This window comes from Phacochoerus africanus, chromosome 7 (genome assembly GCF_016906955.1).
Source record: "Phacochoerus africanus isolate WHEZ1 chromosome 7, ROS_Pafr_v1, whole genome shotgun sequence".
NCBI classification, from domain to species: domain Eukaryota; kingdom Metazoa; phylum Chordata; class Mammalia; order Artiodactyla; family Suidae; genus Phacochoerus; species Phacochoerus africanus.
In genome coordinates this window covers 32,585,173-32,612,692 of record NC_062550.1, presented here as the reverse complement: position 1 = coordinate 32,612,692, position 27,520 = coordinate 32,585,173, and the positions used below count along the sequence as shown (strand labels likewise).

Below are 27,520 nucleotides of genomic sequence, written 5' to 3'. Positions count from 1 at the left end.
GTCTGGGAGGGCTCGGCCTCGGGGCTCGCTGGGCTCCTCAGGTCGCCCGCCCCGCCCCCGCCCTGACTCAGCATTCCAGTCTCCCACAGGGGGCGGGAGAGCTCCGCGCGGGCCTTGCCCAGCTGGGCAGCCGGTGCCCGAAGGGGCGTAGGCCCCCAGCCCGCGCCCGTCCTCACCCTGCTTACCGCGCCGGGTCTCCGCCGCGCCACCGCCAGCGGGCTCCCGCGGCCTCCTTGAGCCTCAGGCCACTTCCGGCTTCGCGAGCCCTGGCCGGGGGCCACGTGATGGCCGGCCGGCGCGCTGGTGCGCGTGCGCACGCCAGCCGGACGGACCTGGGCCTCCGCTTCTGCTGCGGATGTTGTCCCAGCGGCCGGCTCCCGAGCCTTTATGGCTAGCAGCCGGCTGGGTACAGGGTGTCTGCAGTCCGACCCGGTCCACACCCTCTGCCTGTGCCCCTCCTGCTCTGAGGGTGAAGCCAGAGAGCTCTGCGCACTGAGCGCGAGAATTCAGATTCCCGCAACTGCAAATCCCGCCCCGTACTCGACAGTCAGAGGCGGAGTGTGGTGACAGTGGGGAAGGCGGTGGACCATTGATTACAAACATGCAAATAATCCCGAGTGTGCAAAATGCAGGACACGTGAGGGGCCATCACTGGGCGATATATATATAGTCTGTAGGGATATATGTGTACGTATTTTAAAGAACACGTTGGCCCCAGGGGAGCCAGATTATCGTCTCACAATAATTCGGATGTAAAATTCTTAACGTAAATAAACTCATTTAATTCCCTTTCTCTAGAGGATACGTTGGAAAAATGGCAATATTGGGGAATCTAAGGACTAAAATAGGCCCCTTGCAGTATCTGTGCCGCTAGGATATCAAGCAGCTATTCCCCAGTGATTCCTCTGCTCGCTGACAGCCCTGCCTTTCTCAACGCGAGGAGAGCCGCAGAAATAGCTGCTGATGGGGGCTAAATTTCTGAGCGAGGGAAGAGAATTCTTTCAGGATGAACTAACGACGAAATTAGGAAACCAGGGCAGAGTGGTTAAAAGCAGAAGCTTTTGAATGCGTTAGTCCTGGGGTTGCAGTTCTAGGTCTCCCTGTCAAATTCTGGCTAAACAATTTTTTAAACCGCTTTAAGCCTGTTTTCTCACATATCATGTGTACAGTGGAAATGACAAAAGCCCAATGTAATGCTTGTTGCAGAGAAAGTTACTTTTTTTGTCTTTTTTTTTAGGGCCACACCAGCGGCATATGGAGGTTCCTAGGCTAGGGGTCCAATCAGAGCTGTAGCTACTGGCCTACACCGCAGCCACAGCAACCTGGGATCCAAGCCACTTCTGCAACCTACATCACAGCTCACAGCAACTCCGGATCCTTAGCCCACTGCGCAAGGCCAGGGATCGAACCCACAACCTCATGGATCCTAGTCAGATTGGAAGGTAACTCCCAAAGAAAGTTACTTTAATAAACTTTGAAACAATGTTTAAATGATGGAATTTTTTTTTTTTTTTTTTTTTTGCCATTTCTTGGGCCGCTCTCCTGACATATGGAGGTTCCCAGGCTAGGGGTTGAATCGGAGCTGTAGCCACTGGCCTACACCAGAGCCACAGCAATGGGGGATCCGAGCCACGTCTTCAACCTGCACCACAGCTCACTGCAACGCCAGATCCTTAACCCACTGAGCAAGGCCAGGGATTGAACCCGCAAGCTCATGGTTCCTAGTCGGATTCGTTAACCACTGCGCCATGATTGGGAACTCCAAATGATGGAATCATTCTAACAAATCTAGTCACTGCTTACAATTCCCACCAATTTTAGTTCTCCCCTATTTAATGCCAAGAAAACCTGCCGAAGTTCCTTAACAGTGTAAGTCACATCTCCAAATGAATAGAAGAAAATGTGATTAGCTGAAGGCCTTAATTCACGTTTACCATATGGTTCAGGAACACTGAAATAAATTTTCTTAGAAGATCAAATCTTTTGTGAAACAATTAATGAGGATTTAAATAAATAGTTAGGCAGAGCTCCCTGTTGTGGCTCAGAGGAAACGAATCTGACTAGCATCCATGAGGACCCAGGTTTGATCCCTGCCCTCCTTCAGTGGGTTAAAGATTTGGCATTGCTGTGAGCTGTGGCACAGGCCAGAGGCTACAGCTCTGATTTGACCCCTAGTTTGGGAACCTCCATATGCCTTGGTACAGCCCTAAATAAATAAATGAGTCATCAGGCACAGAACTATACCAGGCATCATAAAACTCTTGTGGATCCATAATTAAGTCATACAAATGCTTCAGTCTTTTTGCCTCAATGACTTACCTGAGATTCACCCTTGAACCAATTATTTGGGTATTTGCTTTTGGAGCCTAAGTTCAATACAAAGAAGGTAATTCATGATGGAGCCTAAGTTCAATACAAAGAAAGTAATTCATGATGGAACGGTTTCCTAATTGCTATGGTACTCCCTAAGTAAAGAGCTCTAGGCAACTTTAAAGAAGGAAGATAAAAATTATTACACATGATTAGATAACATGAAATTTAATTTCTATTATAGACTACTAATTTCCATGTTTTCATTTCTCTTAGCTCTGAACACTTGTGAGTCTCCTAAAGGGCTTTAAAGAGCCGGGGAGGAGTTCCCATTGTGGCGCAGTGGTTAACGAATCCGACTAGGGACCATGAGGTTGCGGGTTCAGTCCCTGGCCTTGCTCAGTGGGTTAAGGATCTGGCGTTGCCGTGAGCTGTGGTGTAGATTGCAGATGTGGCTCGGATCCCGTGTTGCTGTGGCTCTGATGTAGGCCAGTGGCTACAGCTCTGATTCCTAGCCTGGGAACCTCCACATGCTGCAGAAGTGGTCCTAGAAAAGGCAAAAAGACAAATAAATAAATAAATAAAAATAAAGAGCCAGGGAAAAGGAGGTACTACCTTTACATCTATGGAATAAACAGTCCAATAATAAAAGCTATTGTCAACCTTTGTTTGCAGATGATGTAATAGGCTCTTTTAATTTTTAGAGGTAGTTATCCTAACTTCCCCATTTTACAGATGGGAAAAGCATGGCAGGGAGAAGTTATTTAACCTGTTCAAGGTTCTAAAAGTAATTACTGGCAGAACTGCTGTTTGAAACTACTTAATTTGGATTCTGAGCCTGTCTGAGCTCTTATCCACTATGCTATGCAACTCAGGATACTTTGAAAAATTAATTCAAAAATTACTTCATAGTACAGGGGAACTTGTCAAAGGAACAATTAGCTCTCACTCATCTACTTTTAAAACCATTTTTATTGAAGTACGATTGTCCCTCAGTATCCACAAGGGAACTGGTTTAAGATTTGACCAAGACACCAAAATCCTTGGATGCTCAAGTCCCTTATATAAAATGGCATAGTATTTGCATGTAATACACACACATCCTCCCATGTTTTTGTTTGTTTGTTTTTGCTTTTTAGGGCTGCACCGTAACATATGGAGGTTCCCAGGCTAGGAGTTGAATTGGAGCTACAGCTGCCAGCCTACACCACAGCCACAGCAACCTGGGATTCGAGCCTTGTCTGTGTCCTACACCACAGCTCACAGCAACGCCAGATCCTTAACCCACTGAGTGAGTCCAGGAATTGAACCCAAGTCTTCTTGGATACTTGTCGAGTTGATTACCACTAAGCCACAACAAGAATTCCCTCCCATATACTTTATTTAATTTTTATTTATTTATTTATTTTGCTCTTTAGAGCCATGCCCACAGCATATGGAGTTTCCCAGGCTAGGGGTTGAATCGGAGCTGCAGCTGCCAGCCTACACCACAGTCACAGCAACATGGGATCCGAGCCAAATCTTTCACCTACACCACAGCTCATGGCAACACTGGATCCTCAACCCACTGAGTGAGGCCAGGAATTGAACCTGCGTCCTCATGGATGCTAGTCAGATCTGTTAACTGCTGAGCCACAACGGAAATTCCTACCTCCCATGTACTTTATTTTATTTTAATTTGTCTTTTTGCCTTTTCTAGGACTGCTTCTGCGGCATACGGAGGTTCCCAGGCTAGGGGGTCTAATCAGAGCTGTAGCTACTGGCCTACACCAGAACCACAGCAACTCGGGGTCCAAGCCACGTTTGCGACCTACACCACAGCTTACAGCAACACCGGATCCTTAACCCACTGAGTGAGGCCAGGGATCAGACCCACAACCTCATGATTCCTAGTCGGATTCATTAACCACTGCATCACATCAGGAACTCCCCCTCTCATGTACTTTAAATCATCTCTAGATTACTTATAATACCTAGTACAATGTAAATATTATATAAAGTTACCAAGTTTGGCATGTTCAAGTTTTGCTTTTTGGAACTTTCTAGAAATTTTTTTCCCGTGTTTCTGATTTAAGGTTGGTTGAATCCATGGGCATGGAATCTGCAGGTACAGAGGGCCGACTGTGTAGTATACATTCCACTATGTTATTTTTATGATTAACTGTCAACACAGTTTATTACCTTTATTAGATGACGTTAAGGAAAATGTCTTAAATCTCTTTTGGAATTAACCCCAGGAAAAGATTTTTATGCAAAATCTAAAAATATAATTTTAGGGAATTTAGAAGACCACTGAAGCCTATCCATGAAACTTTTAGGACAAAGGTTAAAAAACAACAACAACAAAACACCTCAGGAGTTCCTATCATGGCTCAGTGGAAAGGAATCTGACTAGCATCCACAAGGACGCATGTTCGCTCCCTGACCTTGCTCGGTGGGTTAAGGATTCTGTGTTGTTGTGAGCTGTGGTGTAGGCTGCAGATGCTGCTCAGATCTGGCATTGCTATGGCTGTAGTGTAGGCCTGCAGCTACCGCTCCGATTTGACCCCTGGTCTGGGAACCTCTATGTGCCATGGTGTGGCCCTAAAAAGACACTTAAAAACAAAAACAAAAAACCAAACACAAATCCCTCAACAACAACAAAAAAGCCAAAAAGCTAAAAACCAAGCAAACCCTCAACCCCCCCTAAAATCTTACTTGGGCTTTTAGAATTTAAATGTAAATGATGACTGTAGTGATTCTGCTGCTCCGTTTTGTCTCTCCTTTCTCAATTTTCTAATACTAGTACTGATTTTGTATTTTTGCTTTCTTGCATAGTCATGAATAAAAATGGGGGAAGGGAGGGGAATTAAATAGGCAGCTACTATTTATAAATGTCATAAACACACAGGTATCTTGTGCCCTAAGTAAATCCATTAAGAGGGAAAATATCAGATTTTCAATTCTATCAACACAGTCACATAGGCTTTTTTCTAGTGCACTTAAAAAAGAGCCTAGGAGTTCCCGTCGTGGCGCAGTGGTTAACGAATCCGACTAGGAACCATGAGGTTGCGGGTTCGGTCCCTGCCCATGCTCAGTGGGTTAACAATCCGGCGTTGCCGTGAGCTGCGGTGTAGGTTGCAGACGCAGCTCAGATCTCGCGTTGCTGTGGCTCTGGCGTAGGCCGGTGGCTCCAGCTCCGATTAGACCCCTAGCCTGGGAACCTCCATATGCCACGGGAGCGGCCCAAGAGATAGCAACAACAACAACAACAACAAAAAAGACAAAAGACAAAAGACAAGGAAAAAAAAAAAAAAAGAGCCTAAATCGTTTAACAGAACTATGTTCATATAATCTTTTAGGAGCATATTTAAATAAATCTTCCATAAACTTTTCTGTGCAATCCTTTTAGTGGGAAATCACAGAGAGATGAGAAAATAAGGGTAAAGTATTAAAGACTTAGTATTTCACTACGTAAAATTTATTTGCTTTTGTTTTTATAAAAAATGTATAACACCAGCACCTACTCTTCAATCAGTTAATTTATGAAACCATTCTCTTTTGTAGAATACACATTGGCATTGAGACAGTTTAAAGAAATGTAATGGCTATCTACAAAAAATTAGTTTTGATTTGTTGTATTTCCCTGTACTTTATGAGTCTGCACACATAAAAGAAAATTAAAATTTTCAAACATTCTATATTCAGCAATTAAAAAAAAGGTACACTGCTTTCCTGCTATGGTCTTTGATAAAGGACTTAAAGTTTCAAGTTAAAAAAAAAAGGTACTGGGATAACTCTGCTGTATATTATAACCTTTTATATAGAGTGATTTGAATTGGCATGCAAGCAACTTTTTTAGTTGTCACATACCTGTAATTGAGGGAAAATTACACCCATTTTACAGAAAAATCCCAATACATATACCGCAATAAGCTCAAAGCAATGTTAAAAAGACCAGTGTGAATGGCACACAAAAACTGTTTCTTTATAAATTATTAACTGGAATTCCTGATCATGAAGTAGGCACGGGGAGATCCAGTTCTTAGGGCTTTGCTCTCTGGAAGAATACCTGTAAATAAAGTATTAGTACAATTAGTACTGCTGTCAGAAGATACCACTTTTTACCTGAAGAATGGCTCCTAATTACTCTTTTGTAAAATACAATAGATGATTTAAAACATTTCACAGACCTCAAAAAATCCACGCATAATTTAAGTTAAGAACTTTCTCTTCTGGACAATTTGGTAAGGTCCAGAGATAACTTATGTTGCCATACTGAGTTGGGAAACTAGGAAAAATATGGTATGACCTCCAATGCTGAGATTCAAGCAGTCAGAGGAAAATATGCTCTCGACACCTTTTTGCTGACTAGCACTACTGTCAAAGTTAACGCTAGGAAAATAAATTCTGAGGAAGAAATAAAACAAGTCAAAGCTAAAGACAGCAGTTGTTATCCCTTATGGAATTTACTGTTTATTTGATTATTAAAAAAATACTTTAAATTCAACACTTGAGACCATGAGGCTAGAGGTTGTGCTAGGCACTGGCCCAATATTACTACCTTCCATAGTTAGGGACATGTTGAGTGAGCACTAGAAAGAGTAAATGTAGGCAGTATGCTCATTGTGGATAAGGACTGTATTGATAAGGATTGTATTGATCATTAATTATATTCCTAACACCTAGTAGAGCAGACATTCAGTTAATAATTATTGGCAGTCCACTAAGGGGAGAGAAAAGAATCATCACTATGTGGACAAAAAATAGCCTTAATTAAAGAGACCATGCTTGAGCTAAGTCTGGAAAAATGAGCAAAATTCATAAAGGAGAAAGGCGCTAATAAGGCAGAATTTTTGAAGAATAGCAGGACTAGTAAAGACTGTTGTTCCTGGAGTTCCCGTTGTGGCTCAGTGGAAACCCAACTAGTAACCATGAGGATGTCACGTTCGATCCCTGGACTCACTCAGTGGTTCGATCCCTGGCCTCACTCAGTGGGTCAAGGATCCCAAATTGCTGTGAGCTGTGGAGTAGGCCAGTGGCTACATCTCTGATTTGACCCCTAGCCTGGGAACTTCCATATGCTGTGGGTCTGGCCCAAAAGAGACCAAAAACAAAAGAAAAAAAAAAGAGGATGAAGGTAGTCTGAGATCAGAATATGGAAATAAAAAGAAAACACCTAAATGCCAAACTAAGAAATTTGTCCTTGTTTGTAGTTAACAATAGGTTTATGAAGATTATGAAGAAGAAGGGGAATGAATTTCAGAGGACTCGTCAATGTTTTCAGACAGATCAGCTTGGACAGAACAAGAGAAGGGAAGTTAGAGGGATAACAGAAGCCTACACCGGAGTGGCAGCAGTACAGACAGAAAGGAAGGGAGAGAGCGAGGAGGAAACAATCAGCAAGATGTAAGGATCAATCACACAGGAAGAGAGTGGGCACAAAAGAAGGCACTTCATTTTTTCTAACTAGAAGGATAATGCTATCACTGAGATAATGCTATCACTGAAGAGAAGTTGGGCTTGGGAGGAAGATTTTATACACGCTGTTTGGATGCATATGTTTAAAGCACAAGCCTGCTACAAAGTTCCTAGATCTGCTGCTCCAGATACCTCTAACAGAGTTCGTTGTTCAGTCCTTTAGTCCTTTAACAGCCCTTCAACAGAGGTCACTGCCACAGGCACTTTGTGTTTTGGGGAAATGGGGGGGTGGGGCGGGGGATTGTTCTCAATGATAAAAAGTAACTCTCACTATCTTCTCACAAACTCTTTTGTCAGTTTAAGGTGATAAACTACTACTGGGGGTGGGGGAGACCTGGCAAGGGACCATGTGTGAGCCAAAGTAAAAGCACACTTATTTATCAGCAAAGCCCCTTGTCTTGAATGCCTTGGGCAAAGGTACCAGAGAGCCACTCATGAAGTTGCCTGCCAACAAGAAATTTAGCAGTGCTTTACCCTTAAGTTTGTTGAGTGAAAATAATAAATGAAAATAAAGAACTCTTTCTCATCCTGTCACAATGTAACTTTGTATTTCTAGACCATGAGCTCCTTGTGGGCAGGGACAAGTCACACATATTGGCATCTGCAGCAGTCAGCATAGTACCTGTGACATAAAAAGCAGTCACAGAGTACTGAATGACTGACTACCTGGGTGACAGCAAGACAGTTCTGTTTCACAGACTTAACAGTATAAATGAATACCAAATAAACATTTGGTATTTCTTGCCAACTTGGAGGTTTGCTGGAAATTGGTCCTTTTATGAATGTAAAAAGAGCCTTAATGGCCAAGTTTGAGGATTCCATTTTTGGTCTCCTTTAGAAATTCAAAAGTTTCAAGATAGGATATAAATAACTCATACTTCTGTTTTTTTATTTTTAGCTCTTTCAACTCAATATGGGCAGCTGTTCTTTTTTTTTTGCTTTTTAGGGCCACACCCGTGGCATAGGGAGATTCCCAGGGTCAAATCGGAGCTACAGCTGCTCAAACCTACATCTTCATGGATGCTAGTCGGATTCATTTCCATTGCACCACAATGGGAACTCCGTGAGCAGCTGTTCTTAAACATTACTCGTTCTCCTCGCTCCCCCAATCCTCTAGTTCCTATTTAACTATATCACAAAACTGTAAAAGAAAACTGACATTTTCATACCAACATGCTCAGGCACACACACATTCAGTGTGCTTATCTAACTTTCTATCATCTTTTGCAGGAGCTCGGATGAAAGGGGTTTTACAGAAAACTCTAAAGTGTAACATCTAAGAGTTCCCGTTGTGGCTCAGTGGTTAACGAACCCGACTAGGAACCATGAGGTTGCAGGTTCGATCCCTGGCCTTGCTCAGTGGGTTAAGGATCCGGCGTTGCCATGAGCTGTGGTGTAGGTCGCAGATGTGGCTCGGATCCCGAGTTGCTGTGGCTCTGGCGTAGGCCGACAGCAACAGCTCCGATTGGACCCCTAGCCTGGGAACCTCCAGATGCCATGGGAGTGGCCCTTGAAAAGGCAAAAAGACAAAATAAATAAATAAAGTATAACGTCTATTAACTGTGGATTCTTAGAGGCAGGTTTTAGAGCAAAGAGACCCCGAAATACCTGTTAGTCAAACTACAGTACGACCCAGTAACCTGCAATAAATTTTCTCTCTTGGTTCTGAAACATTACCTAACTGAATGAAGACTTCTAAATACCTACCTTTAAGTAGTTTTTAAAAACTTTAGCATCAGGCTGCTGAAGTGCTTGACAAAACTCCTGAGGGACCGGGAGAGAAGTAGAGAAAAAAGAATGAGTATCTGTATTAAATTCATCATACTTCAAAACCACAATACTCCTCTTAAATTGTGAGTGAAAAACCCACAAAACTGACCACCTTTACCGTCTTTATGTGTACAGTACAGCAGTGTTAACTGTTTGCACAGTGTTACATGATGGATCTCTAGAATTTTTTCGTCTTGCAAAACTGAAACTCTGCATCCGCTGAACAATCCCGCCTTTCCCCTTCCACCAGTCCCTGTCATCTACTTTCTGTTTCTTCCCTTTTTTTGATTGCAGTTGCAGCAAAGCTGAATCCTTACTGCAACCAGGGCAAGGATCGAATCTGCATCACAGCAGGAACTTGAACTGTTGCAGTGACAATGCCAGATTTTTAACCCGCTGAGCCTCAAGAGAACTCTGGTATATTTCTATTTTTCATGTGCATTAAGATCGTACGAATAATCAGTAATGCATTATTTTCATAAAATATTAATTTACTTATGCAAATGATAACTAAGAAATATCCAAGTTGAAGATATGTCATTAAGAGCCATAAATTCATTAAAAATAAGTTTTATGATAACTCCTATGTTCAATCTTTTCAGTTCCTCTTATATATAGTTCCTAGTCAGATTCGTTTCCACTGTGCCATGACGGAACTCCAGGTCCTCTTACAAAACAGCATTATCAAACACTGTTGACAAAGAAACAATTTTTAGAGTTCTGAGATTCTAACTCTAGTTCTAATCAGAACTGTGATACTTCATTAGCTCTCCATGGTATAGGATCAGAAGTCTGGATAATTGTATGCCCAGAAAACAACTGAATGCCATCATAAAAATGACTGAAATGGTGCAAAACTATAAGATAGCTTTCAGCCACTTATATCAAAATATGGTTTCAGATTTACAAATTAAGAACTGGTAAGCTTGGGAGTTCCTATCGTGGAACAGTGGAAACGAATCTGACTAGAAACCATGAGGTTGTGGGTTCGATCCCTGGCCTCGCTCAGTGGGTTAAGGATCCGGCGTTGCCGTGAGCTGTGGTGTAGGTCGCAGACGCAGCTCAGATCTGGCATTGCTGTGACTCTGGCATAGGCTGGCAGCTGCAGCTCCAATTAGACCCCTAGTCTGGGAACCTCCACAAGCCATGGGTGTAGCCCTAAAAAGACCAAAAAAAAAAAAAAAAAAAAAAGAACTGGCAAGCTTGGCCTGTGTAAAATGAAGTACATGGCACGAGCCTACAGAACAGAGGTTTGTGTGCCACAGCTCCCTCCGATAGTCTGGGTGAACCTTCTGGAACTTCTTTCAGAGTGATTTTGTTTTTTTTGGTCTTTTTAGGGCCACACCCACGGCATATGGAGGTTCCCAGGCTAGGGGTCGAATCAGAGCTAAGCCATGTCTGCAACCTATACCACAGCTCATGGCAACATGAGATCCTTAACCCACTAAGCAATGCCAGGGATTGAGCCCACGTCTTATGGATACTAGTCAGGTTCGTTAAACACTAAGCCACAACAGGAATGCCTCAGAGTGTTTTTTAAAAAAATATACTTACAATAGATGGGATTACAAAGGAAACTAATTATAATGAATTACTGCTATCAAATGTATTTTGCTATGTGGTAGAATAATAAGACTTACTGACTCAAGATAACAGGTCTAGTGGAATATCTTAACTTGCGATCCCAAAAAACTGATGCACAGAAACAGTATTTCAAGATCTCTATAACAACTAATGTGATATCAAAATATGTGATTTCTACTGGTGACAAAGCCATGGGTAATGGAAATACCGCAGTGATCTGTCATCTACACAATGGTAGGAAACTGAATTTCTGTTAAAGGTAGTGAAAATAAAAATTTAATTTTTTCCTTGAAGTTTGGATTTCTGCTATCCTATACATAGTAAAACATCAAGGTGAATGTAGTTTTGCCTTCTTGAATCAAAATTTAGATCCAATTACAAAGCTATATTTCTTTAAGAGGAAAATCTGCTAGAACAGCTCTTACCTGTATTATCTCCGGAGCTACTTGCAATGAAGGCAAGTATTCTTGCTGAAGATACTGAACACATTCTGGACCCTGAAAATTAAATTGGAACAACACATGTACACTTTAAACACAACATGGTGTTGTGATTAAGAGTAGAGACTCTAAAGCCAGACTGCTTTGTTCTGAAGTCTGGCTTTAGAGTCTCTGCTTTAGTGTTATGTAGAGAACACAAATAGTCTTCTAAAGACAGGAGGCCCCAATTTCAGAGCCTGAAACAGCAAAGAAGAGGTGCTCCTTGTTCAGTCTATCATTGAATGGACTGGAGGGTGTCTCTGGGTACAGGAGCAGAAGTCCTTGGGTAACGTCAAGATAAGGAACATCTGCCTTCCTGTTCAACAAACTAGGAAACAGCAACTTCATAGCCAAGTGAGGAAACCAAGACCCAGAAATATAGGGTGATTTGTCCAGTCTGTTGTTTATTAAGTCTGTACTAAGTAAAAAGCAGGTCACCTGACTTCTACAACCATTGCTCTTTGGAGTTCCCACCGTGGCTCAGTGGTTAACGAACCGGAATAGTATCCAAGAGGACAAGGGTTCAATCCCTGGCCTCACTCCGTGGATTAAAGATCCGGCACTGCTGTGAGCTGTGGTGTTGGCCAGAGACGGCGGCTCATATCCTGCATTGCTGTGGCTGTGGTGTAGGCCGGCAGCTACAGCTCCGATTCGACCCCTAGCCTAGGAACCTCCATATGCCACAGGTACAGCCCTGAAAAGACAAGACACAAGACAAAAAAAAAAAAAAAAAAAGGAAACATAGAATGTGTGAAGATACATAAAATATTAAAAAAATTAATAAAACCATTGCTCTTCATTGTCAACTCCAGTAATTCTAGATGCTTAAACTATAACAATAGTTTTCTGGGGGGGGGGTGCTAAGGGTAAACTTGGTAGAGAGAATTGGGTAGAATTCCACAAACTAACCCCTAACCCTCACCCCTTCTCTTCAGTTACAAAGGAACATAGGATATACTTCAAAAATAGTTTTCCTATAGCAATTTGTTTCTGAGACCGTGGACTCAACCAAATGTAATAAATCTAACACTTAAAACAAACATTGCATCTATCTTAAAAGCTTTATGTGTTGATGACTCCAACCTGGTCCAAATGAAACTAACAATTACCAAAGTGAAATTAATCTAACTCTCCTTGATATACTTCTCCCTGCATTAACACCTGGATTTCCTATTAATATTACTGCTCCTCAGTCAAAGGATTCTTTGACTCCTGGACCTCTAACCCAGTCAGTCTAGGTCATAACTTAAGGACCCTTCAGAGAAAACCTGTTCCTGAAAGGAGGTAGCACTGCACTGCTTGGGAATGTTTCTCAGATCACTTCTACTTTCCTTCTCACCTTTTTCTTTAGTCTCCTCTCCCAATACTTACTGCCCATGCACTGCTCATCACCACATAAACCCTATCTTTGCACTTCAAGATCGTATAGTTTTTGTTTGTTTGTTTTGATCAGGAAAAGTAAACTTACACTTCATGAGGAAATCAGTCAGGTAAATAAGTGAGAAAATAGAATAATGAAGCAAAATATTTTCAAATAAAATGTTCCGTTTGATTCAATTCTAAATGACAGCTCTAAAGACAAGACAAATACCACTCTTCCTGTTTATTACTCCTCATCCTCTGACTCTAGCATCCAACAATATTAGCCAGACTTCTCTCTCATGACTCTCTTCCCTTAACTTTCATACCTTTGGTTCTACTTCTAGCTTTCTCTTGATTCTTACTTCAGCCTAAGTTCTCTCTGTCCTAGTCTTAGAAAGTCTCACTAATTCCCACTACTTCAACTGAACTAACTATAAACTGAGGACTCCAAAATCAGTATTTAGTTCTAACTGCTTCAGACCCATATTTCGAAGAGCTCTGTAAACATTTTTTCCACTTCACTATCCTAAATTACAACCCCACTGCCTAATGACTTCCCAACTTTTCACACATACTATATACCTTGTCCCATTTTTAGTTATTCTGCCTCTAAACCGTAGCTAAAAAAAATAACACTGTTTGCTACTAGGTCTATCATGTGACATCTAATCTGTCTTCACACACCACCACTTAACTTTCTCCAGAAGGCCAGTTCCTCCTTGTCAGTCCAATAAATCTACATTGTAAGGTCTATCAAAAAAAAAAAAAATCTGTTCTTTCCAATGGCTGTCTTAGACTGCCCTCATAGGCAAAGCTCTTTGTTCATCATAGTTCGACCTTACTGCATTGAGTACAAACATATTAGTTTAATATATCTTTATTAAAGTACTTATTTACCCATTATTTATGAACCAGTCTCCTTTGATTCTAAACCCCCAAAATATTGGGGGGCTTTTTTTTTGGTCTTTTTGCCATTTCTTGGGCCGCTCCCACGGCATATGGAGGTTCCCAGGCTAGGGGTCGAATCGGAGCTGTAGCTGCCAGCCTACACCAGAGCCACAGCAACGCGGGATTCGAGCCACGTCTGCAACCTACACCACAGCTCATGGCAATGCCGGATCCTTAACCCACTGAGCAAGGCCAGGGATCGAACCTGCAACCTCATGGTTCCTAGTCAGACTCGTTAACCACTGCGCCACAACGGGAACTCCCTGGGGGACTTTTTAATTAATCTTTATACAGGTCCCCTGAGGCCCTCAAACACATACCCCTCACCCTAGTATATAACAGGCATAGAGAAATGCTGGATTCAAAGCCCTTCAAATCTCATTCAGAATCAAAATTCAAGTTCAGACAAGGAAGTAGACTGGATGGAAACTCTGAACAAGATCCCATGCTCTTTTTTTTGGAGGGGCGGTGGTTTGAGAGAAGCTGATGCTCATTAGATGATTGTAGGTAGATATATGGGAATGCTAGTCCTGTGTTGGCATCCTGACTCTGAGAAGTTAGAAACTGAAATTTTTGTTTAAAACAAAAACACCCCCTGATTTTTAAATGTTGGCAATCAACTTGAATTAAACACAATTTCAATTATTTAAAAATACTGAATAAGGCAAACAACACATCGGCTAGACTGAACCGAGAATCATTTGTGATTGATACAAGTGATTAGAATGACAAGGAGAAAGAACATTCTAAAATAGGGAAGTGCTCTAAACAATCTGTAACACTAAGAAAGTGGACAGGAGTTCCCGTCGTGGAGCAGTGGTTAACGAATCCGACTAGGAACCATGAGGTTGCGCGTTCGGTCCCTGCCCTTGCTCAGTGGGTTAACAATCTGGCGTTGCCGTGACCTGTGGTGTAGGTTGCAGACTCGGCTCGGATCCTGTGTTGCTGTGGCTCTGGCGTAGGCCAGCAGCTACAGATCTGATTCGACCCCTAGCATGGGAACCTCCATATGCTGCGGGAGCGGCCCAAGAAATAGCAAAAAAGACAAAAAATAAATAAATAAATAAAAAATAAATAAATAAAAGAAAGTGGACAAATCTGTGAAGATCCTACTAGGTAGTGAAATCTGAATCTTGAAATTCTGCTTAAGATTTTTCACATTGTTTGTCAAACCAAACAAACAACTCTTTTAACCTTCCTGTTACCCAAAACAAAAAGGACAACAAAGGATACTGCTACTTTGATTCAATCTCTCCCTCATATCCGAAGAAGTCAGAAATGAAGTTATTAATTAACTTGTTATAAAAACACAGCTTTCAGGAACAAGACATACTCAATTAAAACCATAATAAATAAACATGTGAGATAAAAACATGGAGTACAAAGCTTACCCGTTTGAGATGAATTGTTTTCAGCGTCACTGCACACTCGGATAAAGCCTATGAAAAACAAGTTTAAGAATTACTCGGATAAAGCCTATGAAAAACAAGTTTAAGAATTTTAATAAAGTCATTTCTTGGTTACTAATCCAACTTTTATTTCCCTGGCCACTGCTCATTAACATTTACCTCCAAAGAAAGGATGGAGGTAGGAAAGGTAACAGGTGGGCAGATGGAACAAATGGGTGAGATAGAAAATTTAAAAAAATAGAAAAACAGAAAAATACAAAAATGCTCTCAACAGAATAAAGGATAATTATGAAATCTAGCTTTTACTAGGTCCTGGGGAAGTGCATAAAGGACAAATGCTTGACATTAAGCAATCTGAAGATGAGATTTGGGGAATCTATCATCAAGGAAGAGGAAGTTACTCTTAATGGTTAGGAACAAACCCCAAAACATTAAACACAAGCTTTAGAATGAAAGCAGTGGCAGGAAATGAGTAACTCAGTCAAGCTTTAAGGGATGTTTGCATTATGTACCCTTTCATGGTCTTGGCTGTTAAAGTTGGAGGAGCTAGATTTTTTTTTTTTTTTTTTTGCTTTTTAGGGCCCCGCCTACAGCATATGGAAGCTCCCAGGCTAGGGGTCGAATCAGAACTAGAGCTGCCGGCCTACACCACAGCCACAGGAATACCAAATCTGAGCTGCAGCTGCAACCTACACCACAGCTCACAGCAATACCAGATCCCCAACCCACTGAGCAAGGCCTGGGATTGAACCCACATCCTCATGGATACTAGTCAGATTCATTTCTGCTGTGCCACAATGGAAATGCTTAGATTTCATATATTCGACTTTAACATAAAGATTTTAATAACAATCCACTGATTGTACAAAAGCTATCAAACTTTTTTTTTTTTGTCTTTTTGCTATTTCTTTGGGCCGCTCCCATGGCATATGGAGGTTCCCAGGCTAGGGGTCCAATCAGAGCTGTAGCTGCTGGCCTACGCCAGAGCCACAGCAACGCGGGATCCGAGCCGTATCTGCAACCTACACCGCAGCTCACGGCAACGCTGGATTGTTAACCCACTGAGCAAGGGCAGGGACCAAACCCGCAACCTCATGGTTCCTAGTCAGATTCGTTAACCACTGCGCCACGACGGGAACTCCAAAAGCTATCAAACTTAAAAAATGAATCCTAATTTGAAATTGTCAAAGAAAAATAAAAAGGCATTGAAATCTACTATAATTAACCTGGTATTAAATAAGAAATTCTAAGTTGGAACACATGAGATCTTGTTACAAGGTAAACAAGAGATTCCTAGGTGCTTACCAATACTGTTTGTGCATCTGCCAGGTCAAAGGTTTGTTTTAAAGGTGCTAGGAAACATGCAGGGACAATGTGCTTATAAACAAAATCAGCAAATCCCACTGGTCCATCTTTACCTCCTGTTAAAAGAATTCAAATTTTCATCTTGTATGAAGAAAGTCATTTAATTTAACACTGGGGGAAAATCAACTCCTGGCTCTTGTCTATCAACTCCCAGCTCCTGTCTATGTTAAGGCTAGGATCCCATTTCATCTCTATTTTCTTAAGAAACAGGTTGGGAAATGAAGTTTTTATAAGAAAATCATCTTACCCCAGAGTTCTACCAACTTAGAGAGGATGATAAAACATGTTTTCTGGGCAATTGGATCTGGATATTCAACTGCTCCTTGAATAACAGTAATCAGCACACGTTCAACATTCTCTGCACCTGAAGAAAAAAAAAACTTGCGTTCAATCTCTGAAAGAACTAAAAGGGAAACCCAAGTTCTCACTTTGTATATAGTAACAAGACAAGGTAAGATTGCTCAATTTGGAATCCCCGCTGTGGCACAGTGGGTTAGGAATCTAACTGCAGTGGCTCTGGTCATCAGGCCTGGCAGACACAGGAGCTTAAGGATCTGGTCATTGCCACACCCGAGGATTCAAATCCTGGCCTGGGAACTTCTGCATGCCTCGAGTGCAGCCATTAAAAAAAAAAAAAAAAAAAGAGCTTCCGCTGTGGTGCAAAGGGATCAGAGGCATCTTGGGAGCTCTAGGACACAGATGTGATACCCAACCCATCATAGTGGGTTAGGGATCCAGCGTGGCCTCAGCTCCAGCTTAGTTCATAACTATAGCTTGGGTTTGATCCCTGGCCCAGGAACTCAATAAGCCACAGGGCGGCAAAAAAACCAAAAACAAACCAAAATGAAAAACAAAAACACCCCCCCCCAAACCCCTCAATTTTGATCAATTTAGTTCCTAAATTTTAGGCATAAAAGCTTAAAAAAAAATCACTATTCTCTTATTATTTTTCTCTCTGCATTTCAAATAGAAAAATTCTCTTTGTTAATCTATATAATCTCACTTATTTTTAATTTCAAAATGGCACAATGGCCCTAAGAGTCAAATTCTGGCAAGTAGCCACCATCTGACTACAATGGCATGAAATTAGAAATCAACCTCAAAAAAGAAAAACAAGAAAAAAATAGCTACATGGACACTCAACAACACGCTACTAAAACAAAAAACCAAAAACCAAAAACCAAAAAACACCCAATGGGTCAGTGATAAAATTAAGAAATAAAAAAAAAACCTCTAGACAAGGATAATGAAAACACAACCATACAAAATCTTGGGATGTAGCAAAAGCAGTCCTAAGAGGCAAGTTCTCATAATATAGGCCCTCCTCAAAAAACAAGAAAAATCTCAAATAAACAACTTAACCTATCACCTAAAAGAACTAGAAAAAGAACGAACAAAACCTAAAGTCAGCAGAAGGAAAATGATAAAGATCAGAGAGGAAATAAATAGAGATTAAAAAACAATAGCTGGGTTTTTTTTAAAAGGATAAACAAAAATCAACCTCTAGCCAGCCTTACCAAGAAAAAAAGAGAACCCAAGGAAACAAAATAAGAAATGAAACAGGAGAAATAACTGATACTCAGAAATACAAAAAAACAAACAAAAAATCATAAGAAAATACTACAGTTATGTAACAAATGGACAACTTAGAAGAAAATGGACAAGTTTCTAGAAACACAGAGCCTATCAAAACTGAATCAAGAAGAGATAATCTGAACAGACTAATCACTAAGTAAAATAGAATCCATAATTTAAAAAACCTCTCTGCAAGCAAATGTCCAGGACCATTTGGCTCAATTGGGGAATTCTATCAAACATACAAAGGACTTACACCTATCCTTATCAAACTCTTGCAAAAGACTGAAGAGGAAGGAACACTCCCAAAGTCCTTTTATGAAGCCACCATCACCCTGATACTAAAATGAGACAAACACACTACAAAAAAAAAAAAAAAGGAGTTCCCATTGTGGCGCAGTGGAAATGAATCCAACTAGTATTCATGAGGATCTGGGTTTGATCCCTGGCCTTGTTCAGTGGGTCAGGGATCCAGTGTTGCTGTGAGCTGTGGTGTAGGTTGCATACACAGCTTGGATCCTGTGTTGCTACGGCTGTGGCACAGGCCAGCAGCTGTAACTTCAATTTGACTCCTAATCTGGGAACTACCATATGCTGCATGTGCAGCCCTAAAAAGCAAAAAAAAAAAAAAAGACACTGCATAAAAGAAAGTTATAGGCCACTATCTTTGGTGAATACAAATGCAGAACTTTTCAACAAAATATGAGCAAATCAGGGAGTTCCCACAGTGGCATAGTGGAAATGAATCCAACTAGTATTCATGAGGATCTGGGTTCAATCCCTGGCCTCATTCAGTGGGTCGGGGATCTAGCGTTGCCGTGAGCTGTGGTGTAGGTATCAGCTACAGCTCTGATTTGACCCCTAGCCTGAGAACTTCATATGCTGTAGGTGTGGCCCTAAAAATAAAATAAAATAAAAAGAGCAAATCAAATTCAACAACACATAAAAAGGATCATACACCATAATCAAGTTGGATTCATTTCAGGGTCACAAAGATGGTTAAACACAGTGCAAATCAATCAGTGTGATACATCACGTCAGCAAAACAAAAGACAAAAACCTCATGATCATCTCAGTAGATGCAGAAAAAGCATTTGATAAAAGTCAACATCCATTCATAATTAAAAAAAAATCTCTCACCAAAGTAGGTATGGTGGGAACATATCTCAACATAATATCAGAAAAAGTAAAAACAAAAACAAAAAATCACATTACAGATCACATAAAAAACAAGACAAAAAAACCACCTAGGAATAAATCTAACAAAGGAAGTGAAAGACCTATATATATACTAAGAACTATAAAATATTGATAAAGGAAAGTGAAGATGACTCAAAGAAATAGAAAGATATCCCATATTCTTGGATTGGAAGAATACTGTTACAATGGTCATTCTTCCCGAAGCAATCTACAAATTTAATGTTATCCCTATTGAATACCCATGACATTTTCCACAGAACTAGAACAAATAATCCAAAAATTTATATGAAACTACAAAGGACCCAGAATTGCCAGAAGAATCCTGAGGAAAAAGAACCAAGAAATAACCCTCCCAGACGTCAGACAATAATATTACCAAATAAATACTACAATACTATAACAAAACAGGAGTTCTCATCATGGCTCAGTGGTTAATGAACCTGACTAGTAACCATGAGGTTGAGGGTTTGATCCCTGGCCTCACTCAGTGGGTTAAGGATCTGGCGTTGCCTTGAGCTGTGGTGTAGAGATCACAGATGTGGCTTGGACCCCGAGTTGCTGTGGCTGTGGCATAGGCCAGTAGCTACAGCTCCAAACAGACCCCTAGCCTGGGAACCTCCATATGCTGCGGGTAGAGCCCCCCCCCCAAAAGACAAAAGACAAAAAACAAAACAAAAGAGTGTGGTATTGGCACAAAAGCAGACATATGGATCAATGGAACAGAACAGAGGGCATAGAAATAAACACTCACCTACCACAGTCAAAAATTCAACAAAAAAGGCAAGAATATACAATGGAGAAAAGATAGTCTCTTCAACAAGTAATGTTGGGAAAGCTGGACAGCCTTACGTAAATCAATATACTCAGAACACTCCCTCAAACCATGTACAAAAATAAACTCAAAGTAGCTTAAAAACCTAAAGGACACCATACACTCTTAGAAGAGAACATATGCAAAATATTCTCTGACATAAATTGCAATGATATTTCCTTAGTCTTGCAAGGCAAAAGAAATAACAGCAAAAATAAACAAATGGGGGGAGTTACCATCGTGGCGCAGAGGTTAATGAATCCAACTAGGAACTATGAGGTTGAGGGTTTGATCCCTGGCCTCAATCAGTGGGTTAAGGATCCAAGGTTGCTGTGATGTAGGTCACAGACGTGGCTCGGATCTGGCGTTGCTGTGGCTCTGGTGTAGGCCGGCGGCTACAGATCCGATTGGACCCCTAGCCTGGGAACCTCCAAATGCTGAGGGAGCGGCCCTAGAAAAGGCAAAAAGACAATAAAAAAAGAAAGGGGACCTAATCAAACTTATAAGAGTTTGCACAGAAAAGTAACCATAAACAAGATGAAAAAATAATATATGGACTGAAAGAAAATATTTGCAAACAATGTGACTGACAAGGGATTCATTTCCAAAATATACAATAGCTCATACAAGTCAATAAAAAAAAAAACACCAAACTGGGAGCTTCTGTTGTGGCTCGGTGGGTTCAATCCCCGGCCTTGCTTAGTGGGCTAAGGATCTGGCATTGCTGTGAGCTGTGGTGTACACTGCAGATTTGGCCTGGATCTGGCATTGCTATGGCTGTGGTGTAGGCTGGCAGCTGCAGCTCTGATTCGACCCCTAGCCTGGGAACCTCCATATGCTGCAGGTGTGACCCTAAAAAGCAAAAACCAAAAAACCCCAAAAACCAAACAACTCAATCAAAAAATGGACAGAAGATCTAAACAGACATTTCTCTGGAGAAGACACACATGACCAGCTAACATCAGTGAAACAGAATGATGTGAATAGAAAATCAGAGGCTGTTGTTCTACTTCATCATGTTTTTCTTTCAGTTCCTTATGCATATACATATAGATACGCAAATAGAGGATTGTATCATGAAGTATGTTTATCACTCTGCATAGTGATCAGACACAACCGGCCAATACCAAGATGGCCAACAGGCACATGAAAAGATGCTCAGCATTGCTAATTATTAGAGAAATGCAAATCAAAACTACAACGACGTGCCACTGTGGTCAGAAAGGCCATTAAGAGGGCTACAAACAATAAATATTGGAGAGGGTATGGAGAAAAGGGAACCTTCCTATACTGTTGGGTGGGAATGTAAATTGGTACAGCCACTATGGGAAACACTATGGTGGTTCCTTAAAAAAGTAAAAGCAGAACTACCACATAATCCTGCCACTCCTGGGCAGACACCTGGAAAAGATGAAAAGACTAATTCAAAAAGATATATGCACATCAATGTTTACAGCAGCTCTATTTGCAATAGTCAAGACATGGAAGGAGTTCTCTTGTGACTCAACAGGTTCAGGATCTGGCAATGTCACTGCTGTGGCAAGGGTGTGACCACACATGGAGCCAAAAGAAAGAAAGAAAGAAAGAAAAAAGACATGGAAGCAAGTTAACTATCCATCAACAGACTAATGGATAAAGAAGATACAGGGTAGGCGTTCTCGCTGAGGCTCAGCGGGTTATGAATCTGACTAGTATCCATGAGGATTTGGGTGCGCTCCCTGGCCTGACTCAGTGGTGCAGGTCACAGATGCAGTTGGGATCTTGCGTTGCTGTGAATGAGGTGTAGGCCTGCAGCTGAAGCTCTGATTTGACCCCTAGCTGGAGAACCTCCATATACTGCCCCCCGACAAAAAGGGAAAAAGAAAAAGAAGATATAGGGTATATATACGATGAAATATTACTCAGCCATTAAAGAATGAAATATTGCCATTTGCAGCTACATGGATGTACCTAGAGATTATCATACCAAGTGAGGTAAGTCAGACAGAGAAAGACTCATCTTAGAATATCATTTATATGCGAAATCTTAAAAAATGATACAAATGAATTTATTTACAAAAGAGAAAAGCTCATCGCAGACATAGAAAATAAACTTAAGGTTACCAAAGGGAGAGGAGAGGATAAACCAGGAGTATGGAATTAACAGATATATCCTGCGATATATAAAACAGAAAAACAACAAAGATTTACTGTATAGCACAGGGAACTATATTCAGTATCTTTCAATAACCTATAATGGAAAAGAACCTGAAAAAAGATATGTATACACATGCACAACTGAATCATTTTGCTGTACACCTGAAACTAACACAACATTGTACATCAACTTGGAGGGAAAAAAAAAGGAATACTGCTTTAGGCAAAAGAGAACAATACAAATTAATTTTAACGCTGTCTATGTCAAAGTGATCCTCACCCTGACAGTAATGAGCTGTCATCCACGTGGCCAACATACAACCACTTCAAAAGTTTAATTCCTGTCATGGCTCGGTGGTTAACGAATCTGTCTAGGAACCATGAGGTTGCGGGTTCGATCCCTGGCCTCGATCAGTGGGTTAAGGATCCGGCGTTGCCGTGAGCTGTGGTGTAGGGTTGCAGATGCGGCTCGGATCCCACGTTGCTGTGGCTCTGGCGTAGGCTGGTGGCTACAGCTCCGATTCCTCCCCTAACCTGGGAACCTCCATATGCCGTGGGAGTGGCCCTAAAAAGACAAAAAAACAAACAAACAAAAAAAACCACCAAAAAAATCCCCAAAAGTTTAGTGTTTATTTCAACTAGCTCTTGCTCACATAGATGTTGAACTGTTAAGTGCTTAACAGACAACTTAATTTAGGCCCCGCATGCATCCCCACCTTGATTTGCTATGACTTCGCTCATTCCACTGCCTGTGACTGTTTGCAGGAAAGCGAAGTAACTCCTCCGCAACATTTGCTTCTCTAAAGCAGCAGACTGGTCATTTTCTTCTGCAGGTCGGAGCAACACTTCAAAGATTGCATGAAGAAGAGGCATGAACATCTGTTGTAAAAAGGGGGATACCTGTATCTGAAGAGAAGAAACAACTATTAACTATTTCAGACATAAGAAAATTAACATGAAACTTAAGAAACAAAATTTACATAAAGCCTTTTTCTAGAGATTCTATTTAGGATATATACTTACATAATTCAGTTGGCATATATTATTTTTCTGTTTGCTTTTTTAGGACCACAACCACGGTATACGGAAGTTCCCAGGCTATGGGTCAAAACGGAGCTGTAGCCGCTGGCCTACGCCACAGCAATGCAGGCTCCGAGCTGAGTGTGCAACCCACACCACAGCTCATGGCAACGCCAGATCCTTAACCCACTGAGCAAGGCCAGGCATCGAACCTGTGTCCTCATGGATGCTAGTGAGATTCATTTCTGCTGAGCTATGACAGAAACTCCCAGCATATGTTAATGTTAAGACAAAAATCTATAGCACATACCCAGTATTGAAAGCCTCAAGATCAAAGTTCAACCCATTTTCTACAGTTCAAGATTCAGGTTCAAATAACACCGAGTCAGACATAACTCACAATCAAATATTGCCATAAAAAATTTTCAAGTTTATGGAGTTCCCGTCGTGGCGCAGTGGTTAACGAATCCGACTAGGAACCATGAGGTTGCGGGTTCGGTCCCTGCTCTTGCTCAGTGGGTTAACGATCCGGCGTTGCCATGAGCTGTGGTGTAGGTTGCAGACGCAGCTCGGATCCCGCATTGCTGAGGCTCTGGCGTAGGCCAGTGGCTACAGCTCCGATTCAACCCCTAGCCTGGGAACCTCCATATGCTGCGGGAGCGGCCCAAGAAATAGCAGCAACAACAACAACAAAAAGACAAAGGACAAAAAAAAAATTTTTTTTCAAGTTTAAATTCTCAGTAAATAAATTCTCCTGCTAAACTAGAAATGACTGGTTGCTCTCTCAGGCTTAACATGCCCTTGGGCAAATTCCTTACCTTTTGTGTCCCAGTTTCTTCATCAATAAAATACTACTACTTACCGTCTAGGGTTGTTACAAGGATCAAATGAATGTATAAGAAAATGCTCAGAACAGATTTTTAACATAGAAAGCACTACCTAAGTGTTACCCATTTTTACTAGCCAGCTTATGCTTAGTTTAAATTTCCTTGTACATAAAACTGAGATTGAATTATTTTAAAACAACTTGAGCACCCATATTACAGTGCTTTCAATTTAGTCTTTAAACACTTAGTATTCAATACTGTTTTATTTTCTTCTCTAAAACACCAGACTAGCAGTTTTCTTCCGCAGCATAAAATAGATAAGATCTACTCTTATTAAAATATCTATTAAGGAGTTCCTGTCATGGTGCAGCGGAAATGAACCTGACTAGGAACTATGAGGTTGCAGGTTCGATCCCTGGCCTCGCTCAGTGGGTTAAGGATCAGGTATTGCCGTGAGCTGTGGTATAGGTTGCAGACGTGGCTCAGGTCTGGCGTAAGCTGGCAGCAACAGCTCCAATTAGACCCCTAACCTGGGAACCTCCATAGGCCGTGGGTGTGGCCCTAAAAAGACAAAACAAACAAACAAAAAAGCAAAAACATCTATTAAGCTTGTCCTAAGTGTTCCGGCAGTGTTGTTGACTTTAGAATGATAAATATACTTATGATTCATGCCCCCAAGTAACTTGTGCTTTAAAAAAACCAAGGGGCAAATGCCAAAATATATCTAAAGATAAAAACATTTAATCTTGAAGCCAGGAGATTTTATAATCAGGAAGTTCTCTGAACTCTGAAGGTTTGTGCTAACCTTAAATTTGGCTGTAATCTGGTTGATAAGAGGAATGAATTCCTGGAGGTCTTTAGCTTCACAATCTTTGAGCATGTGTTCGGAAGCAGATGGAATAAACGGAAGGACTTCCTCCTCCAGGCAAATAATCATGCGATGAAGGAAAGTCCGAACTCCACTTCTGAGAATATCCTTTTGCAGTGGACAACTCAGGGCTGGCAAGAAGGTCTGCAAACAGTCCAGATAAACTTCGGAACAACCACATTGTTTCACAGTTTGTTTGTTGCTGAAAGCTTTGCTGGTTCGACTGCATAAACAAAATTAGGTAACTAGTTTTAAGTATAGTCTTCAAATGCTTTAAGGAGTAATAAAAAATAACACACAACAAATTACAAAACTGACAAGGAAGCCAATTCTTTGTTTTCCATATCACAGTTATGCCCACCTTTAGCTGATATGGTCATTTGTAAACTATTGCTTCCAGTTATTCTAGAAAGGGCTCAAGTTAAATTAAATGAATGAGGCGTTCCCTGTGGCACAACAAGTTAAATATCTGGTGTTGTCACTGCAGTGGCCCAGGTTGGTCCTGTAGTGTGGGTTTAATCCCTGGCCTGGGAACTTCCACGTGCTTTGAGCATGGCCAAAACAAAACAAAAGGCATGTAGAAAAAAAAAATCTATATACTATGAATATGCTACACTTCACAATCTGGAAACCACCAATTTATATTTAGAAAACAATCTTAGATTCAAGTTGTTTTTTTTGTTTGCTTTTCATTTTTGGCTGCCCTGAGACTTATGGAGTTCCCAGCTCAGAGATCAGATCCGAGCCACAGCTGTGACCTAAGCTGCAGATATGGCAATGCCGGACCCTTAACTCACTGTGCTGGGCTGGGGATTGAACCTGCACCCCAGTACTCCCAAGACACCACCAATCCCACTGCACCCCAGCAGGAACTCCAGATTCAGGTTATCTGTACAGCATCTCTAACATGAGCTTTTGCACTGAAGACTTCTGTAGAATATTTTCTTTAAATAACTTCCAGTTAGAAACCTCTATAATTTTCATGATGTTATTGTTTGCAAATAAAAAGTACAGGTAGAGAAAGAGTTATCTTTGTAGCTCAGCGGTAATGAATCTGACTAGTATCCATGAGGACACAGGTTCAATCCCTGGCCTTGCACAGTCAGCTGAAGGATCCAGCATTGCTGTGAGCTGTGGTGTGGGTCTTGATGTGGCCTGGATCTGGCGTGGCTGTGGTACAGGCTGGCAGCTGTAGCTCTGATTCGATCCCTAGCCTGGGAACTTCCATATGCCACACCTGCAGCCCTTAAAAAAAAAAAAAAAAAAAAGAGTAGAGAGAAAGAAAGGGCAGCTTGAGTGATCTTTGGGACACAGTGCAACAACTAAAAAGAAGCCTCAGCACCTTCTCTTTAAGGTTCCAAAACTGAGCCCCCAAGGTCATTGGTATATAAATACTTAAGCTAGTCTCCTTAAATACACAATCAATGTATACCAAAGAAATTAGAGTAGCTAAGGATTTATATAGGTATCAAGCCCAAAACACACAATGTTATGTGATCTATTTCTTTCTTCAGTTAAATCTTCTAACTCATTGAATTTAGAAAAGTACAACTTTTCTAATTGTCTAAAAACTGGACAACCTGGTTTTGGAAACAGAGAAATGTATACTCAGTTCTAAAAAATCAAAGTAAATGATTCTGTGCATGCTGGGAAAATGACTTTATAATTTTAAATGCAATCACACTCACCTGGCAAATCCAACCGCATGGTTGAGACAGTCTGCTAGAGATGCCTGCCTTTCTTCATCCTGTGCCAGCATCAATTTTTCTAACAGAATTTTAAACTTCTCCATGAGTGGAGTCAACAGATTCCTCATCAATGCTTGTTTCCGTTCTGCTGGGTACTCACTGTTAACAATCAGCACTCCAGCTGTCTCATAAATAAATAATTGATCATCGCTGCTCAACAAAGACTGGTAGCCATTCTCCTAAAATAAAACTTAGTCTTATTAAAGTTTTTCTTCATTCAGTTCCTCTCATTTAACCAGAATAAGAATAAGAGGGACAGGAGATGTAATCTATCACATCTACTTGTTTTGAAAAAGATCAAATATTTATAAAATAAAACTTTTTCCAGGACGGTATAATGGAAAACAAACAAACAAACACAATTAGAGGTTAAAAGATCATGGGTCTAGAGTTCCTGTGGTAGCTCAGTAGTTAATGAACCTGAACCCAACTAGTATCCACGAGGACACAGGTTCAAGCCCTGGCCTTGCTCAGTGGGTTAAGGATTGGGCGCTGCTGTGGCTGTGGAGTAGGCTGGTAGCTACAGCTCGGATTTGACCCCTAGCCTGGGAACCTCCATAGGCTCCGGGTGCGGTCCTTGAAAAAAAAAAAAAAAAAAGACATGAAAAAAAAGACCATGGCTCTAATTCTACATCTGACTTCATAAAT

At 41.1% G+C, this 27,520-nt stretch overlaps 2 protein-coding genes across 5 annotated transcripts in view; both read right to left on the bottom strand.

Annotated features, from left to right (window-relative positions):
* TBK1 (TANK binding kinase 1) overlaps positions 1 to 325 on the bottom strand; it is a 49,004-nt gene extending 48,679 nt beyond the window's left edge. Inside the window, exon 1 of one of the 4 annotated variants that reach the window (XM_047787120.1) lies at positions 186 to 325. The gene's annotated coding sequence lies outside the window, so the exon portion shown is untranslated. Of the gene's footprint in view, positions 1 to 176 lie in introns of all 4 variants that reach the window. The other 3 variants (XM_047787119.1, XM_047787122.1, XM_047787121.1) reach the window with 3 other exon arrangements.
* Positions 326 to 5,754: 5,429 nt separating this feature from the next.
* Positions 5,755 to 27,520, bottom strand: part of XPOT (exportin for tRNA) — a 45,910-nt gene continuing 24,144 nt past the window's right edge. Inside the window, exons 17-25 of the mRNA XM_047787115.1 lie at positions 26,813 to 27,051; positions 25,062 to 25,347; positions 23,126 to 23,315; positions 16,935 to 17,051; positions 16,628 to 16,743; positions 15,305 to 15,352; positions 11,550 to 11,621; positions 9,478 to 9,534; positions 5,755 to 6,361 (exon numbers count right to left, since the gene is read on the bottom strand). Coding sequence (XP_047643071.1) covers positions 6,335 to 6,361; positions 9,478 to 9,534; positions 11,550 to 11,621; positions 15,305 to 15,352; positions 16,628 to 16,743; positions 16,935 to 17,051; positions 23,126 to 23,315; positions 25,062 to 25,347; positions 26,813 to 27,051 — 1,152 coding nt within the window. The 3' untranslated portion in view covers positions 5,755 to 6,334. The remainder of the gene's footprint in view (positions 6,362 to 9,477; positions 9,535 to 11,549; positions 11,622 to 15,304; positions 15,353 to 16,627; positions 16,744 to 16,934; positions 17,052 to 23,125; positions 23,316 to 25,061; positions 25,348 to 26,812; positions 27,052 to 27,520) is intronic.